Raw genomic sequence first — 19,669 nt, 5'->3', positions numbered from 1 at the left:
ATCATGATTGACCCTGTCTGTTCATCTTGTTAGTGCAGAAAGTAGTGATGGAGAAGACCTCTTCCACATTTTCATCGTCACTGGGGTGAATTGGGTCTGTGGACTCGGCTGCTTGCACTGGAGCAATCCTGTTTTGATGTCTCTTTGGATGGGCACCCTTTAAAGAGCTGGTAAACAGGAGTGCCGTGTGACATACTATCATGTAGTAGTTGAGCTTGTGGAACAGGCTGAAGGTCTGCCACAGAGCAGAACAGTCAGAGGCATGTGGCATCTGACGTCTGCAGTTCTCTCAGGTCACATTGATCTTTGTTTTCCTCCTCGTCCAAGTTCTGTAGGGTGTGTGCAAGCAAGGAATTTGAAATGTCTGCCATATGGTCAGCTTTTGGATTGACTAACATGTCTGACCTTTATAATTCCCGAATCCTTTGCAGAGGAAAATCCTGGTTCTCACATCATTTGTCGACAGTGTGGACAAACAGCCCTGGATTAGTTGTGAACAACATCATATGTTTCCTTGGTGGCTGTGGAAAACATATGAAGATGCTACCCCCATAAGACCTAGCAATGGCTAAAAGAGGATGGTGCACCCTGCATGCAGGACTATGGGCAGGTGTGTTTAGAATAGAAGGTTGGGATCATATAAATCCTGATCTTGCGGTTGTGGGGTGGCATCTGGTTGTCTTTGTCTTCTGCAGGAAGTGTGCTCTAGTCTGTGGTTTGTCAGTGGATGGTGTGGTCGATAACTAGACCATGCAAGCTCCCTGTAGCCATAGTGTTGCTAGCCTTGCTGCACCATCTGCCTCAACCTTTCTTTCCTGCACTTTCTGTAGGGTGAGAGCTAGCTCAATTATCTGGGAAGCAACAGCCTCCTTGAGGCCTGTAGCCGGTTTGCACCACCCCCTGCAGGGGATCACACACATAAGCTTGGTGTGCAGATATGATTGGGAGAACACTGCCATGAAACATCAACCACGGGGCAGTGGTGGTCCCAGACCCTCGTTTGAGGCAGACTAAGAACAGACGCACTAGCTGGAGGCTTCAGCAGTAAGTGAATGCCAGGTTGTGAACGGCCAGCACCATCACCTGGGGTTGATTCAAAACTCTTCTAGACAGTTATTGTGGAACATTCCCCATTACTTTGCATGGGCGAGGGCCTCTGAAATATACTACACAAACACCTGGTTGGCTGCTGGAACTGCGGTTGTGCTCGTAAGTGTGCCCAAACGTTAGTGAATATGCGTGATGATTCTATGGTGAGAGCGGAAATTAGGAAATGTCACTCAAAGACAACACAGATGTCTTTACTACTTAGTTTAAAAAAACGTAATTGAAGTAAAATCAGGTCAGTGCCTTTTACTTTCTGGAAAAATGACCTAATGGAGGGAAAGAAAAGCGCCAGTTTAAAAAAAAACATTTGAGCGGCAGCCTGCGCCCAGGATCTGAAAAATTACACATGCGAGGAAATGTGAAATGTTAGCAGCCCATTTACAACCAGAATGTGTTCTATGAAGCTCACAAGGCCCGAGATAAAAATGTCCAGTCAACAAATTATCCAGCAACTTTTAATAAAATGGAAAAACAATCCAATCTGGGATAAAAAGCACAACAGTTCATAGGAAAATGAAATAAAAAATGAATTGGGCCTTGCATAGCATCTGTTTTCCTTTACAGGTCTGAAAATCAGCTTTATAGAAAACAACATACAGAGATATTAAAGATATACCTTTGATAAGAGTGTGATTGCAACAAAATATAATGTTGGTCTGTTTAAAGTGACAATTGCTGTGGAGAAAGGGAAGGTAGGCTGCATTTCTGAATCAAACAGCAGATTTGGTCCTAGAGGGGGTAACATTGCAAACATCCCCCAACAAGGTACAGGGTATGGGGGATGCTTTCCCTTGTGAGAACACTGGCAACTATAACAGTTTATGACTCTATCTGGACTTTTTGTTCTGGGAACAGACCTTCCAGAGAAAAACAAATGGTACTCATTAACAACATCATTGGTCATTGAGCCTAGCCAAATGCCTTACAAATATATATAGTTCATTCGGAGAAGCGGCACCCTCTCTAGTAATCAAATGGTCCATCTTCCAAGGGGAAGGAAAGTTGCACCTTTGGAGACTGGATGTCTTACGCAAGGGGCAGTAGATTCTGGAATCATTCATGGAGGTGGGAATGAATCACAAATGTCCCTGCCATCTCTGTATTGTAAAGGATTTTTGACATGACAATCAGGGTTCTCTTGGTCATAAAAGCCATAGCCATGAGCTCCGAAAGGAACTGATACCAAACGTTCTGTTACTGGTCAAAGAAACTGGAGATGCCATGTAATACTCTAGAAATAAGAATAAATGCCTGTGAATTTTACATTTTGAATCATTTTATTGCTTGTATTTTTTGAAGAAATGTCATAGAGAGTTCATTCGTTTTTAAAATGTCCATGTGAAAAGCCCCATCTTTTTCACATTATATTAATTATGAAAATTAGGTAAATGATTCATATTCCTAATGTTCGTGCCAGGGAGCCTGTTATTGTGAGCTGGGAATGGATTTTTTGTGTAAAAGTGTCAGAGGCTAAAAGAAGAAAATCTATAACAAACTCAGCATATTTTGTGTCAAGGTCGGACTAGCATCATTTGATTCATCTGAGTGTGAGAAATATGATGAACCAATTAGTAACATGAACATGTTACTAACGTGAGAAATATGATGTTGTTGAAATTTACAATTGTTTAATGTCAAAATCTCCAAGATGATCTCATATCAAATGGGAGGGAAAATGGGTTTAGATGTCACACCTGTAGACTGCCATCCTCATTATTATTCCCAATGAGTATTTAGGGGATGGTTTAGTGTGACGTCACTTTTGAAACACTGTTCACTTACATACATCGACCAATTGTATTAGAGAAATTATGCACAGCTCCAAGGAGAGTGGATTCTTATCTATAAAGGTTCATACCCATCTATTCTGAACACTGACTCACTCACCTACTGTCTAACTGAATGAGATACAGGTGAATTGATAACAGGAAGGAGAAGAGAATAGATTGCTTTCTTTTGGGCCCACTTTTGCATTACTAGCAACATACTATAAGATTGGCCTACTTGGAGTTAATGATCCAATCCTCCTTCAGTGCAAGAGACAACAGGCATGCCCAAAACAGAAAGAAGGGAACCAGACTGTGGCGGGAAACTGATTCCATGTTGCTCATAGATGCCCACCTGTCCTAGCAGGGGAGAATTGAACCAGTCCTGAAGAGGGTGCTCACCTTTCTGGGAGACAGCCAAAAGAGATTCTTATGTAAGTTTAATGTTAAGGGGAAAGATGATTCAGAGGGGAATATACTCCAAAGGGGAATAGATTAAATCCCAGTCCCTGCCATATGTAAGTACTGAGGGAGAGGTGGCTGTGGGGAGGTGGCTGTATAATTTAACTGTGCACATGCTGGGAAATTAGTAATTATTTAGGAGGTGTAAGTGCTTCAGAAAACTTTAGATTTGATAGAATATTCCCAAATGGTGTGTGTATTGGTAGATCTCCTCCTCTTTGCAATGACCACGTGCAGACTAGGAGCTTAATGTTATCTCACTTTGCACACTTCTAGAAGGTTAAGGAAATTGAAGTAATGTGCTTGTTATATCACAAAGCAGAGACCTGTTACTGGTACTGATCTGCTGAAGGAAAAGGGGAAATGGTTATTAAATGCTACCCATTTCCGATCTTTAGGTTGCCCATTGAAAATGAGAAATGTACAATTGTACATGGTAATGAAATGGAAACACGACTGAAGGCAATCTAGCAAACATATATTTTCATTTTGCTAGTGATTCACATGCGGGAATGTCAAGTAGCTTGTCTTGCAAATTAGTTTTCTAGAACAATGTTTGAAATCCTGATGTGCATTAAGCAGGGTTGGGGTGTGTATTTTTGCAATGAATAAGAAGCAGCACGATTTATATATACAGGGATGTTCTGATTTAATTTGGTTGACTAGAAGATTAACATTTTATCCCGACACTGTTCAACACATGGTGAATGTGCGCTCAGGATACCTGGAATGTACATATGGTGATGCGTGTGTTTTCAAAAGTCTACATTCATGTAAACCCAGCATAGAAAAGTGATGAGACCATTCTACAATGAAGTTGGCATTTCATAGATGCATAATGTATTTATATTTAAATTAATTCAATTAATTATTTATATTTAAATTAATTCAATTATTTATTTTTCTTGTCCCAAAATGGGAGGGAGGTTGTAGGGAATCAAAATTGTTACATTGGGGGAGCCAGGAACATACAAAGAACTATATGAAATAGAAAATTGTGTGCCCCTAATTTGGGGAGGGAGAACAATTCCCCCAAATGAAATGTTGCCTGATTACAACATCATACAAAACAGCAGTGGGCCTACAACGAGGTTACATTAAATGTGGGTATATCTGGTCAAAATGATTAAAAAAACAGTCGAAACTAAGTGGAGATTAACCCACTATGAAAGATAAATGTCTGAAAAATAGGTTGGGTTATAATCAGGCATTAAAAAGGGAACCTCAGAGTGTGATTCAATAGACCATGGCGCCCACTTATCAGTTGCCTCTGTTTTAATAGCAAATAATTAGCATTCCTGTTTTAAAGTGTGTTGTAAGAGATTCCGAGCAGTAAAGAGCAGGTCAGCCACCAGGGTCTTATGTTTATCCCCACATTCTTTTGTCACATTTCCTATGTGATTTACATTTCAGTCCTGTGGACACGCAACATGTAGTTGCCTCTGCATTGACAGTCAATAAAAAACATTAAATAGTGGATGATACATTTACAGTCCTTTAGTCTCACCTACATTTTCCCTGCAATATGGTTGTCTCTCCACGAAACCCATGGAAGCAGCAAAAGGGACATGCTACCTCGATCAAAAATGTTTCTCTCATTAGAAAGAGGTGTATGTATCTATGGGATTTTCAAAGCCCGAACAAAGCTGGGAGAGATGTGGTGACTGCATTGTAAGCCAGTGGTTGTTTGATGTAATACAACTAGCTCGTCCTTGTGCTTAGCATTGGATATGAATATCTGCTAAATGAGGTGGGAAGGCTTTACAGGTCCCTAAAGCAGAAGCGAGATCTGCTGTAATCTGCTGTGTATAAGTTGAATAGCGTAAACGCAAAAACACAGCCTTGACGTAAGCATTTTGTAGGTTGGTACTGGATCAGATAATGTACCCTCTGCGTTTACGCGCACTTGGACTTTTGTATCTGAGTTCAGGTCTTTTAAGATGTTGATGAGTTGGACACTTCCGCTTAGCTTTTCCCACAAGAGTTCTCCGTTATCTCAATCAAAAGCAGAAGATGGTGATGAAGGTAAAATATAAGGATTGACCCTTCTTGATAGTCATTCTGCAATAGAGAGATTAGAGAACATTTAGGTTTATACCCCGCCTTTTCCTGAATCCAGATTGAGTTCCATGGCACCCTCAAATGTCTTTCAATTTAATTCTTTAAGAATCATTTTGTTTAATTGTTTTTGTTAATTAATGTTTACTTGTTTCTCTCTCATTTTCCCATTCTTTTTGTTTGTCCGACCCTCAACCCTCCCCCATGTATGACATCCCCAGCCTTTTTTCTTTAATAGTTTTTAACTGCAGTGCAGAGCAGTATCATTTGATGCCCTGATCCATCCACCAGCAAATTGTCGCTTGTTTTTGTTCATCCTTCCTTTTCCCACACTTTTTCACCTGACCCACCCTCTTCCCTCCCCCCTCGTAGGTCGCAGCTCCCATGGTGTTTCTTGCCTTGATACTGGTAAAAAGGGTAGACCAAGACAAGGGCTTCACTTGTTTGGGACTTTTTGTGTAAGGAAGGGCCTAGCCTCCTGCTCAGCATTCCCCAGATAAAATGCCATCATTTTTGGCATTTCTGTCTGTTTCCTCCATCCACATACTTGATGGTACCTGTAGGTGATCTAACTGACACCTATTCACATATCTCACTCAGATCCCACTGATCACCACTCACTCGTCACCACCCAAGCAGACCCACAATACGACGTCCATACACACCGAATGAGGCATTGGGCCTCATTACAAGTTTGGCGGTAGCCCTGCCGGTAAAACCAGCAGGCTGCCGCCAAACTTGAAATATTTTCCGGCACCCGCGAATGGGCAATTACTGGGACATTCCGGCCCCGCTGGACCCGGTAATTGCCCATTCACAGGCGCCAGGAAAAAGATGCTCCCCATTCCCATTCCGCCCCATAGGGCCGAATGGGAATGCGGAGGTCGGATGCACAGGCACCGTTTATAACGGTGCCTGTGCATCTGACATGCTGTGCTCGCGGGTGCCTTTCTGCCCGCCAGGTCCGAGGCACCGCAAGCACAACTCGTAGTTTGCCGGTCTGGGAACTACGGTACCGGCAAGCTTACCGGTACCGTAGTTCCCAGATCGCCAAACTCATAATGAGGCCCATTGTACTTGTTGACAATGTCGCACACCTTAACATGTCCCATAACATGGATGCCATTTTTGTTACAGTGTTATTTCTGGCTCACTCCATCATACTGTTGAGTAAAAACAGAATTTGATGTCCTGTAATAAGCACAGGCCTGTTGTAACAGCACAGACCTTTGAGGTAGTATAGGCCTGAAACCATTTTGGCTGGAGCTCTTAAATCAGAGAAACCATAAAGTGATGCAGTGGGAAAAATGAGACCGGTACTGCACCTTTGAATTTCTGTATTAGCAAGATTAGTAATGTAGACCACTTTTACTTCAGAATCTTTACTGAGTGCATTTCTCAATAATACTCTCCTTTTTTTGCCCCAACATAACCTGCTTTAAAGCACAATGACATGTTACATTATCTAAATACACCCACCCATATTTTCATGCTTATCTATCTAGCCCAGCTTCAAGAAACCCAACAAGGGATATAAGATAATGAACAATTGAATAAAGGGGATCAATGATAATCGAGTTGATCTTTGGTAGGTAAACAATATTTACAGGACCATTATTTATGACTAGTGATTCTCCAATTAGAGATAACAGCCATATTTTAATTGTTGCCGGATATTCAAATCTCAGAATGGAGCAGGAAAGAATTCACTTGATGGATTAAAAGTCATTTAGACAAGTTCAGAATTCTCAGGTAAAAAAAATGATCATGAACTTATGAAAGTATTTAGCTTAGTCATTAAATCACTCTAATAACCATATGAATATTCAGTATAAAAGTTTACCAGAGAATTTCACGTTGTACACAAATGACGCAATTGACCATTTATTATTTAGGATGAGCTAGACCTCTATATTTTTTTTAATGACATGATTAAAGCAAAGAATGAAAAACATACGCTTATATTTAAAAATACGTATCTAATGTACAAACATTTATTCTTTCCCCATCGTCATTTTCCTTTTTCCCTGTTGAATTTCTTCTGATTTCAGTTTTCGTATAGCATTACAAACTAAATAATTTCTATTGCAGACATGTTTTTTTCTAAAAAGAAAAATGTATTTGTTTTGTACTGGCAGCCTTAATAAAGCCGACGGAGGGTCGACCATGTGTTGGCTTACATTGGCTTACAAAGTCTCATAACTCTTGATAAGTATCAAATAAATATTTGTAGTTTATAACAACCTACATTAAGCCTTGATTTTGAATAGTAAATTGTGAGATTTTCCGATATCCGTGATTTGTTCGATTACGAAATGTCTGAAGGAGAAAAAACTGAAGTTATTTGTTCAAAAACAACTTTTGGTTTTATCCCTCAATGACATTTCCGACAACCCGCTCCCCCAAACCGCCTTGCTTACCTTTGGGCGGCACAGATCACTTTCTGCTGCCGCCTCCACCAACCTTCTGCGATGCCGGTTCCCTTCACTTCCGTGCAGGGGAACCAGCGCTGCAGAGTCCTTTTTTTTTACTTTATCGTAGGTCGCGAGGGAAACCTCCACAAACCCCGACTTGATTACAGTGAACAAGGATGCAGGGGCACCACCGCAACCCCCCAACCCCTTGTTCACTGTAATCAAACCAAATTATAGATGTATTCCAAATTTTCAGCTGTATGTAATTTTCATACAGGTGAAATTGGAACACATCTACCAATCGTTTTATTCCGTTTTTTTAACAGATTCTGAGATGTTCTAGGTCAAAAGGTTTAGTGTGATTCAGATATTTAAACAACGTGTTAATGTATCAGAGAATTGCACACATAATAATATGATATGAATACTTCTAACAGTAGCCAGTGCTAGGTAATGTCTGGATATTAATTGGAAGAGAGCATGAGATTTGGGAGATAAATTACCTTAATTTCAATAGATGCTACTGTTTGGTTTGAGTAATCTAGCCAAGTCCACTACATGCTAGACCTCTGAAATCCCACATATCTATTGCTGGGTGCAGAAAGAAATATTCAAACCCTTCACATAAAATTGTTTACTAACAAAGCCCATGACCTTGAATGTCTATGATAGAAAAAAGCACAATGTACTCATTAAAATTTAATGCCTTCACTTTGTACTGCCTCACTAATACCACAGCATGTTCTAGTGTGTAATGCATTTACCACTGTGTGTTCTAAAACCTAAAAAAGAGTGTTGAAGTGTGTATCGGGGAGACTCTACTGAATTGCCGGAGGGGCATCTGTACTACTTTGCTGTGGTTACTGAATTAAAGGATTTTGAACATGGCCTGACCCGAATTGGAATTGTGTGTTTCTTTTACACAACAACACCTACTTAATTTCCTCTTCCCATAACGACATTTGTTTTAGTTTCTCGCATGCGGGCAGAGTGGGAAGGGTCAGTGGTGGCCTTGCGGTCATCCACAAGATGATCTGGCCCTGCACCCTGCCGGAAACCACCTCAATCCCATCCATAGAGTGCCTCACCTGTGACTATGCACTCATCCACCCCAAAACTTAGTTATTCCATCTAATTTATTACCCTCTATCAGCATAAGTCTGCAATTCAGACAATATCTTCCTTTCCGATTTAAACCTTATGGCAACCCTGCTGTCAGAACCCCCAAAGATGCCCTCTTAGATTTTGATACGAAGCACAGTAAACATCACTTCATAGAACCCAGACACCCTCAAGAGCATCGAGCCTGACCTAGGTTTTTCCTCATCCCCAATCATGAACTGTCACACCCCCTACTTGCTGGCTTGTATGAATCAAATTGCCATTCCAGTCTTTCACACATGCATAATTCAATTCAACCATGGACAGCAATCACCTGCCCCAATCACCTGCTGCTCTTTCAAGGAGCTCACCACAGAATCCTGATAGGCAAGCCTCCATTACCCAGATAGTGAATGTAGGACATCTCCGCTAATATTTTAATCACAGCAAGGCTATTCTTGTTAACCATCATGCATCAGTTAAAATGCCAGTATCCGGGTAAAAAAACAAACCCAAATTTAACCGGATCTTGATTCGCATAAAGAACTGCTCGTCACTGCGCCTTGATTTAAACTGCAAAGTCATGTATAACACAGCACAATATCAAGAGGCTGTCATCAGATGCAGAGCCCTCTTTCAGGATGTAAGCATTGTCGCAAACCCCCTCCCAGTTCCACCAATTCCACAATAAGTGGAGAAATGTAAGGCCATCAACAACTTCTTCCTTTATAAGTTATCTCATTCATCGCACCGCCTACCCTAACCGTCTCTTCAGATTACACAGATTGCACTTCACAGGGCCGTACTTCAGGCTCATCACTAACAGTGAATTTGCCAACATCCGTCAAACCCACCACATGGTAGTATTGCATCCTTCTCCCACCCATCATAAAATCAATTAACAACCTATCACTCTTCCCCCTGCTTCAAATCAACAAAATGCTTCTCACAAGGGACCTTCATCACAACTCTCAAAACAGGCCTAATATAGCACATCTGGAAAAAAACATTCTAGGCTGTGACAGCCTTGCAGATAACTCTGATCACCAACGTTCCCTACTTGGGAATCCTTTTTGAGAAAACCGTAGCAATACAAGTGCACCAAAAGATATACCAACACAATTACAGAAGTATCAAATTAGGTAGAGTGCCAGTTACAGAATGGTACAGCAACCATCCAGGTTAGTGTGCGTGCCTCCATGTCATGGACAAAGGGTATTCATGTCTCCTTGCCCTACTCAGCCTTCCAAATAGTAAACCATATTACAAACCAAGTGACTAGCATTAAGGGTGGGGCTCTAAGACTCAACTGATTTTTCAATATATCAGACGGACAGCAGCTGTGCCAGATGGTGTCATTTAGACTGAGGTGTAATCTAGTGTCCACAAAAGGACTATCCTGTCGCCATTCATCTGTAATATGTAAATAGAGCCTTTAGGACTTCTCTTCAACTATCCCAACACCTCAGTCCATCAATAAGGGAATGATATACAATTATATATTAAGGTCCGTTGCACATTAAAGTCACAGCCAAAACGCTGTCTCACACTATGAAATAGTGGATGGCGAGTGCCTGCATAATGCTTACACCTACCAGTCTGATTTGTACTGTGACTATGTCACATTTGTTTGGATCAGTGGCAGGACTGGGAAGAGTCTTAGATGTGCCACATGAAGCATAAAGTTACAGACCAGCTGTGGTAAACACATGAGCAGATTTCATAGGCGCTTGATAATATGGCTATACTTGATTGGTGTAAATTATTCTATGAAATACCAACATTACTAGGGTATCTCCCTTTGAAGTAGTGAATAGTTTCCTTGAAGTCATGACAAATATTAGCATTTTCATAAAGCCTCTCATATCCTTCTTTCTTTTCTTTTTTAAACGTGCTGCTCTCTCAACTTTAATGCATGTGGATTTCTTTACTTCTAAACATTGTGGAAAGAATTCTATGGAAAAGGGTGTGGGGTCTACTTCAGTCTAATCCGATGGCTGTGCACTTAAATCCTTAGAAACACGTCTAAAATGCATAAAAAGTGGGCTATGTTTAAACATTTTAAATCCCCTTTCTTCTTTGCTATTCAATGATTTTCACAAATGTTTGGAGGATGGATCAAGTTTAGGAGTAACTCTACTTACAACACTAAGTGAAACAATTATTACCAATCTTGGGCTTACTTTAGAACTGGTGGGTGATACTGGATTGTTAATAAGGAAGAAAATATGGGATAGAGATTGCAGTTTGAATTTTGAACACTTACATAAATGCAGTCTGAGAAGGTAAAATGTTCTCTGACCTCAGGCATGTTACAGCCATATATAGTACAATTCTCGATCACGAGCAAAGATGGCTATATGTAAGATTTCACCTGAATGCAAATAATTTTGTCAATTTGAAGGGCACCTGGAATAGGACAAAGTTGGAATCTGGAAACTCATTTGCATTCAAGTACTGTAATTGCAGACTTTTTGAAACATGTAACTCATTTACTGAAATTGTTGTCCGCATTTGTCCCTTCTTGTGGAAGGAGAACTATGCTTATCTGGATCGTGCTTTTGTGGGAGCAAAGATTGGTTATTGTGGCAGTCTACTGCTTGTCACTATGCAAGCCAATATCTCCAAGTTGCAGAAACTTCAAAATAGTGCTGTTAGAATTGTGAGTCAAAGTAAATGCCGGGAGCATGTTATAGAGGCTCGTTGCACCCTACAATGGTTGCCAGTGAGGGAGCGTTTTGCCTTTCCGATTTCTTACTCTTGCCCATAAACGCTTATATGGGAAAATTCTGACTTATTTAAAATCTAGGCTGACTTTTTTATCTTGTGCTCGCACATTGCGCTTCAGCAATGCTAATTTGTTGACCATACCTCGAGTTAGGCTCAAATCCTGCACCAGCACATGTAATAGTTAGTGTGCGTTGTATGGCTCTTGCTGTAAGAATTGATAATAACAATAGTTTGTTCTAAAACATATTTCTTTAATACAGTTTTGTCATAAAAACCATGATGATAATTGTGTATCAAGGGTCTTGTTTTTGATTGTCCCATTGATAGTGCTATTAGGGGTGGCGAATTTGGAACAGTTCTTCCTCAAAGAATGATTGTCCTTATTAGTATATAATTGATGTCCCATTGAAATGAATGGTACATTTTTAAATGTGCTTCAAGAGATGTGTATGTATTCATTTAATTTGATAGTTGTTTGCTTGCACAGTATTAGTTTCTATCTGTGAATGTTAGGAATTAAGTTCTAATTCACGTTTTGTGTAAGGTTTATTTTAAACCAAAATTAAAACAAAATACTTGTTATATTACTTTCCTTATGCACAGAACATGGAGAAGCTGTTGGGTGATCGGAGGTTGCAGCTTGAGAGCACCGCCTTTGATATTCAGTTCTTTATATCTGAACATGCCCAGGATCTCTCTCCCAATCAATGCAAACAATTGCTCCGGCTTCTAAACGCCACCCAGAGGTCTTTCCATGAAGCCCAGGAGAGGCTCTCCTCCCAGCTGGAATCTTTAAAGGCCCAGTTGATGGCAGCTCAAGATCTTGATATCCAGAAGGTTTGCTTTTCATACAAAGTGTGTGCTCTTGTCGTGTAGTGACGAGTACATGAAGTTCAATTAGATTTTATTTCCAATACGTAACCATAGTGACCTATTGGTATTGATTTGCTCAGACCAATATGAACACATATTGCATGCTTAAAATATTTCTTGTCCATGTGTGGCAGAACACAATACTGGTGTTTGTGCTCGCGTGCAACAGTGGGGCCTTTCCTCATATGGTCAGAAATGTTTTATTTTTGCTTGGAAGTGGATAAGTAATGCTGCAGCGAAAGCAATTTTTCTCCCACTAGATGGAGAAAGAATATATTGGGCTTGATTCACAACCCTTTTCTTGATGCATCTGAAGGGGATTCTCTAGTCTGTCCCTTTTTATTTGTGTCGAAAGAGATGCCACTGATTCACTTAGAGCATCTGAAGGCACATCTTGGATGCACACGCCCAGATACTCTTCTGCCCTCGCCCCTCACACCCATATTCAATTCTGAAAGTGCAACCTGATTGGCAGACAGAATGCACTTTTACCTTTGCAAGAAGGTAACCATTCCTGTATACCTGTTTGGAAGAGACAGGGAAAGTGGGTGTATCACGCATGGAAGAAAAATATCTTCCCCATCTGTGCTTTTAAAAATAGAAAATCATCGGTGGTGGCCAGCTTGCATTTCAACTCCTTAACATGAAGAGAAATGTTTTTCCAATTTATAAGTATTTCATCATAGTATCTTTCCGGGACCATCAAATTGAAATGCAATTCCAGCACTACTGAAAACCTACAATACATTGATGTTTGCCATAGGCCCCTAATATGTACGTGTTTTAGTGGGCCAATCATTTTCACTTATGCACCCGACTGAGAAATGCGCAAACACCTTTGTGGATAAGAATCATAAAACCCCAAAAGGTACATCCTCAGCATTTTTTCATTTCTTTGCATGGATGTGAATTGGGCTTATTGTGCTCAGTGCAAAAGTGCAGCCTTTGCTGGCATAAACCCTGATGCCATGTAAGTGACGGACAACCACCTTAAAGCGATCGTGACGGACAACCACCTTAAAGCGATGTCTGCCCACTATGCCGAGCATGATTTATATTCTAGCTACTTTATGGGGACCTTTATCTGGCAGGTCAATGGTATTTTACGAAGTCCATGCTTTGCTTTATCCAGACTATAAGGAATGAGATTATGAAATCATGCAAATGTCTAGCAAGTTATCTCCATAGCCGCTCCCAGATGCAATGCTGGTTGAAGGTCGCAGATTAAAAAACCATGAGTGTTGAATGTTGAACATGCATGCTCTCTTACTGTCTCAAAGACACACATTCTGTTGAATAACCTGCAAAGCTATTGCCTTCATCCACAAATCACATCTAATCTCTGTTTTGATGTCCTTTTTCAGAATTAATATCTTGCATCCCAGGTTTCGAGAGAATGAAAAATTTACTCTGGTTGGTCAGAAGGTTCACCTGACTCTCGCTTATGCATGGCCGCAATTCTCTATGGCCGTTCCATCACAGCTTGTTCAAAGAAACTGGCCATAGGAAGAAGTGGCTTTATAGAACTCTTTTTGCCTGGTCACCTTTCCCAACATGCCCTCCAGTGCTATCGTGTTTACAGCATACTTTGTAACTGAATGTCTGTGTGGGATCTGTAATGCGGTACTCTGTTTTTGCATTGCCATCTAATTTCCTTTAATGGGCTTCAAATACTTAGGATGTTAAAGAACAGCAGCAAGAACACACGGAAAAGCTCCAGGAAATCTGTGACCTCCTTACCGAAACAGAGAATCGACTTATTGGCCAACAAGATGCCAGTGCTGCAGGGGACAGCACTGCTGAGTTACAGCACTATAAAATGGAACATGAGGTAAAGACAAAAGCAGTGATAATGTATTTAAAAGCAGACTACTAGCACTTGGTGCATTCTGCTGCTAACGTTGGTTGGAGACCAAGCAAATCCTTGAGAGATCTTAAGTGTTTGCTTTGAGCATTAGCAGTAGAATCCATAGTTATTTAAGCTTATTTGTTTGATGTTTTGTATTGTGCCACATGCAAAACCCAATTCTTCAAAGGACTGTGTAGCAATACTAGTGGGAAGGGAAGGGGAAGGGGAAACCAGTAGGGGCACTAAGATGCCAGTCTGATAAAACCTGATGCTTACAAAATTCTGTCATGAACTGCACATTCCAGTTGGAGAATGACACAGGCTTAGGGACATACACAGAGACTTGGACACAAGGTTTGATTATCTACACTTAATATTCTCCAGCATTGGATCTTTCATAGATTCACATGGTTTAAATATTCCCCGTCATCAGACTTGGCATTATCGGTAACATAGAGCAGTTTAACTTTAAATTGAAATCCTCAGTCCCTTTTGTGCTCTATTATAGTAATTTTGGATCACATTGCCCACAGCCAATAGGACCACCTCCCTTAGCTCCTCCCCTGACAGCCATCTTCAGATGTTTTACCGCACGTTAGTGTTACGAGTGCTCAAAAATCATCTCTTTGATTTTTCGACGAATATATATCAAAATTGTGAGAGGTACCGTGAGCTAAAGTGTGGCTGCGGACTCTCGAGTGGGTACCTTCCTAAAGTACAGGTCATTTAGCCATGTTCTTTCCCACAGAGGGGTGCCTATGGACTATTTTATCATTGTTTAAGGGACTTAGGTTTAGTCACCTTAAGTTTCCTAGGGTCATCAAGACGTGGACCCCTTGCTCGCTGTGCTCAGAGAGGCACAGATCCACCTCACTGATGAGGCCCAACAAGGCTGAACACGTGTATGGGGTTGCTGTTGGTACTCTTGTTCAGAGGAGAATTGCCATAGCATTTCATTTCGGGACTTCCCATGCGGGCGGGTCAAAGACTGATATGCAAATGGCTATTTCACTTCTGTGAAAGTTACAGTGAGCTAAAGTGTGGCTGCGGACTCTCGAGTGGGTACCTTCCCAAAAAACAGGTCATTTAGCTGTGTTCTTTCTCGCAGAGGGGCACCTATGGACTATTTTTTCATATATCAAAATTAACCTTTTTCTACAAAAATACATATTTTCGATGTCTACTCGATGACTGGCATCCGAAGCGACAGTGCTAGCTCCGTGGACCAGTCCCACCGCCGGTAATCTTCGATGAAGCTTCATCTGTGCAGTTGGGCCTACCTCATGGCTACTGAATCCACGAGGAAGAGTCTGTTCAAGGCCTGTGCCCACTGTGGACTGAAGAATGTCTACGTGGAGGATCACCACAATGACTGGCTCTACTGCTTTCACTCTCACAACATTATCCAGGCCTGTGAAATCTGCCAGTCGTTCTCCAACAAGACGCTGCGGGATCATCACCTTCGTCTTGTCGCATGGCTCAGGTACAGAATTATGCCTCGTTAGGGCTGGACAGGATGGCCCAGTGAACAACCTCTAGTAAGAGGTCAAGATCGCATGAAATCCAGGCCACAATCAATAGGAGGCATAAAGAAACCTCTGGCGACAAGCCCAGATCATCGTACAAAGACCAGTCTCCACCCAAGGGAGGTTGACAGGCCATTTCCATCGGCCCGGGGAGGCGAAGTCTTCTAAGTCCACTCCTAAGTCAGGTGGCCACTCGTTGCATTCAAGGTCGAAAACAAGCGCATCGTCCAAATCGGCTATGAAGCTGTCTTCGTCGACGACCTAGTCTCACTCAAGGTTGTCTACTCCGAGACCATTAATGCAATCTAACGGGGCACCGTTGACGACCTCATCCGCGAAGCTGCCAACGGCCATGCCTACCTCATCATCAAAGAAACCAGCATTGGCTACGACTACCTTGTCATCGGCAAAACCATTATAGACCGCGACTACCACGTCATCAGCAAAAACGTCTGACTAAGATCTTGTCTACAGCATCCCTGTCCATAACTGTCATAGCCTCATCGATGACATCGTTGACGGGCAAAAGTGATTCCTGCCATGCAATGGTTACCACTGCTATTGTCACTGCAGTCTCTGACTCCCACACCAGTGCTGTGTCTGCAGTAGGGGCTCATCCACGAGCAACATTCCCTAACCTTTGGGTGGCCTTGTTGTACCAGACCCATGCCTATCCCAATCGGACGTGGATGATGTAGAGGAGTAGGCCATTATGTCAGCACTGTCGTCTCCGGCCAGAAAATCACCTCCCAGAAGTTCACGGGGTAAAGCAAGTCTGATCAGGCTACCACCCTTAACCCCTCTGCATTCAGCACAAACCATACAACCAGAGCCATCACTGCCTCCACAAAGAGACATGTTAAGGAATAAATCACTGCACAACAAATCAGGGGGTTGGAGACCCATATTAGATCTGAGGGTGCTCAACAAGTTCCTAAAGGCACAAACGTTCTGCATGGTCACACTACAACAAGTGTTGTCCCAGCTGCAGCAAGGAGATTTCCTAGCGGCCATCGACCCCAAGGATGCATACTTTCACATCCCTATTCGACACTGACACCAGCGCTATCCATGCTTCTGGGTGGCAGGGGCGCATTATCAATTCAAGGCTCTTCCATTCGACTTGAGGTCTGCTCCGTGGGTATTCACCAAATGCCGTGCGCCAGTGGTGGCTCACCTACAGTGTAGCAGCAGTCACATCTACCCATATTTAGACGACTGGTTGGTAAGAGCCTCCTCCTATTCTCTGGCAGAAACCGACACCACCTTCCAGTGTCTACAGCAACTGGGGTTCTTCATCAACTTCAGAAGTTGTGCCTGGCTCCGTCTCAACAGGCACTCTACCTCAGAGCAAGGCTAGACACTGAGACCTGCAGCGCCAGACCCTCAGACAAGAGGATAGCGGCCCTTCTGCACAAGCTGCTCTGTCTCAACAGCACCCAGACGACTGTTCACAACTACAAGTCCCTGCTGCGGATGTTATCATGCATCCCATTGGGTCACCAAGTGCCGATTGCACATGTGACCAGTGCATGAATTCCTGGATGTCTGCTGGATCCAAGCCTCAAGGTACTGGGACGACCGCATTGCTCTGACTCCAATTCTCAGAAGGTGCCTTTGCTGGTGGTCGGTGAAGGAGCATCTACTACAGGGCACCCCCTTCAGTTTACCGGACCATCAGGCCACCGTCACAACGGATGCTTCACTGGAGGGCTGTTGCGCCCACTGTCAAGACCAACATAACAGAGGCCTTTGGTCGGAGACGGAGAAGACCCAGCACATCAACCTGCTGGGCTACCGGCAATATTTTGGGCCCTGAAATCCTTCCTCCCCCTTCTGACAGGAAAGGATGGTTCACATTTACACCAACAACAAAACATCTATGTTTTACATCGGCAAGCAAGGAGGAATGAGGTCCCCACAGCTTTCCAAGGAGCCCCAAGCTCTATGGCATTTGGCTTTACAGCACAACATGTTTCTTATTACCCTCCACCTGCCGGGTATTCAGAACACTCTGGCAGACTCCCTCAGCAGGGAGCTAACCTCTTGTCACGAGTGGGAATTGCATGACCACCAGCTTCACCTGTTGTTTCAGACGCGGGGCACTCGGGAGATCGACCTTTTTGCCACCTATGACAACAGTTGCTGCAAGGCCTTTGCCGGCTGCTTTCCCCACCCGGAAAGCTTGGGAGATGCCTTTGTGTTTCCGTCAGAGGGGAGGTTTCTGTATGCATTTCTCACAATTCCTCTGGTGCCTTGAGTCCTACACACTTTCAGACTGTATCGGTGCAAACTGATATTAGTGGCACCCTGCGTGGCCGAGACAGTTCTGGTACTCCAACCTCCTTGCGCTCTCGTCAGTGGCGCCGATCAAGCTACTCCCGCGCCAATTGCTCCTGTCCAGGAACCAAGGGGCAGTTCTGCACCACAACCCGGCCTCTCTTAATCTGACGGCCTGGCTCCTGTGATCTTAGAGTTTGGCGCTCAACCCTCCGGCAAGCTTGCCTGGAGGTCCTGGCCAGGGCAAGGGCACCGTCCACCTTGAAGTGCTACAAGAGCAAGTGGAAGCGTTTTCAGGTATGGTACAAGACCCATCAAGTGCATCCTCACACAATCCTGCCGGAGGAGCTGTTGCCTTATATGTTGTCCCTGGCTCAATCTGGCTTGACACATTCATCGATTAAAGTGAACCTGGCAGCAATGTCCAGGTACAACCACTCCACAGTGGTGCTGTCCCTATGGTCTCACCGACTGGTGAAGGAGTTCTTACGTGGGCTGTTCTGGTCTTTATCACCTGTTCATCACCCTGCACCAGCGTGGGAGCTAAATGTTCTACTCGCAAGGCTCGTGAGGCCAACTTTCGAGCCCATGCACCAGGCATCCATCAAACATCTTTCATGGAAAACAGCGTTCTTGGTGGCCATAACATCGGCCAGGTGAGATCTAGGCGTTTTCTTAGAAACCATCCTACTTTACATTTCACAAGAACAAGGCCATTCATGCGTACTAACGTAACCTCTTTCCACCTCAATCAGCGGGTGGTTTTACCAGTAATCCTTTGCACACCGACGTCTCCAGCGGAGCAAACACCGCACACACTGGATGTGGTGCGCGCCTTCAAGTACTATGTAGCTCCTACTACCACTCACGTACCCTTGCCAAATCTGAAGATGGCCAACAGGGGAGGAGCTAAGGGAGATGTTCCTATTGGCTGTGGGCAGTATGACCCAAAATGACCATAATAGAGCACAAAGCTGACTGATCATTTCAGTTTAAATTTAAACTGCTCTATGCTACCAAGGATTCCCAACCTGACGACGGGGAATATTCACAGCATTTGAATCTATGAAAGATACCAATGCTGGAGAACCAGAGTTACAGGTAAGTAACATATTCTTTATCTCACATTGTGAGGTTGGGAGAAGGCCTGCGGGGAGTAACAGGGAGTAGCTATGAGAAACACAAAGAAGTAAGAGGGGTAACATATCTTAGCCTTTTGGAGTCCAAACTGCCCTAATCTATGACAATTTGCAGTTTGGGTTTTATCGCCCTTTTTCAATCACAAGAGGGGCGTGGGATAGTTCACCTAAGGGCGATGCGGCAACTGATAAGATTAGCACAAGATGGCCACGCCCTGCTGCCTGATTTCGCATGTGTAAAAATGAGGAAAACTACGGTAAAGGTGGGAAATGTTTGTACGATCGATCAATGTATGCTTAAAAACACATTCCCGAACGCCCGGGACAATAATATTTTTGAGCGCACTATTCCTTTAAAGGATTA

General features: G+C 42.9%; 1 protein-coding gene across 19 annotated transcripts in view; it reads left to right on the top strand.

Annotated features, from left to right (window-relative positions):
- The window catches only part of DST (dystonin), a 2,190,048-nt gene that overhangs the window by 1,474,833 nt on the left and 695,546 nt on the right, over positions 1-19,669 (top strand). For 15 of the 19 annotated variants that reach the window (XM_069606170.1, XM_069606155.1, XM_069606164.1 and 12 more), the window contains 2 exons: positions 12,242-12,475; positions 14,190-14,342. In XM_069606170.1, coding sequence (XP_069462271.1) covers positions 12,242-12,475; positions 14,190-14,342 — 387 coding nt within the window. The remainder of the gene's footprint in view (positions 1-12,241; positions 12,476-14,189; positions 14,343-19,669) is intronic. The other 4 variants (XM_069606172.1, XM_069606167.1, XM_069606168.1 and 1 more) reach the window with 1 other exon arrangement.

Source organism: Ambystoma mexicanum, chromosome 4p (assembly GCF_040938575.1).
Source record: "Ambystoma mexicanum isolate Mex_15411 chromosome 4p, UKY_AmexF1_1, whole genome shotgun sequence".
NCBI lineage: Eukaryota > Metazoa > Chordata > Amphibia > Caudata > Ambystomatidae > Ambystoma > Ambystoma mexicanum.
Note: the sequence above shows the minus strand (reverse complement) of the source record. Positions and strands in the feature narration are given on the sequence as shown.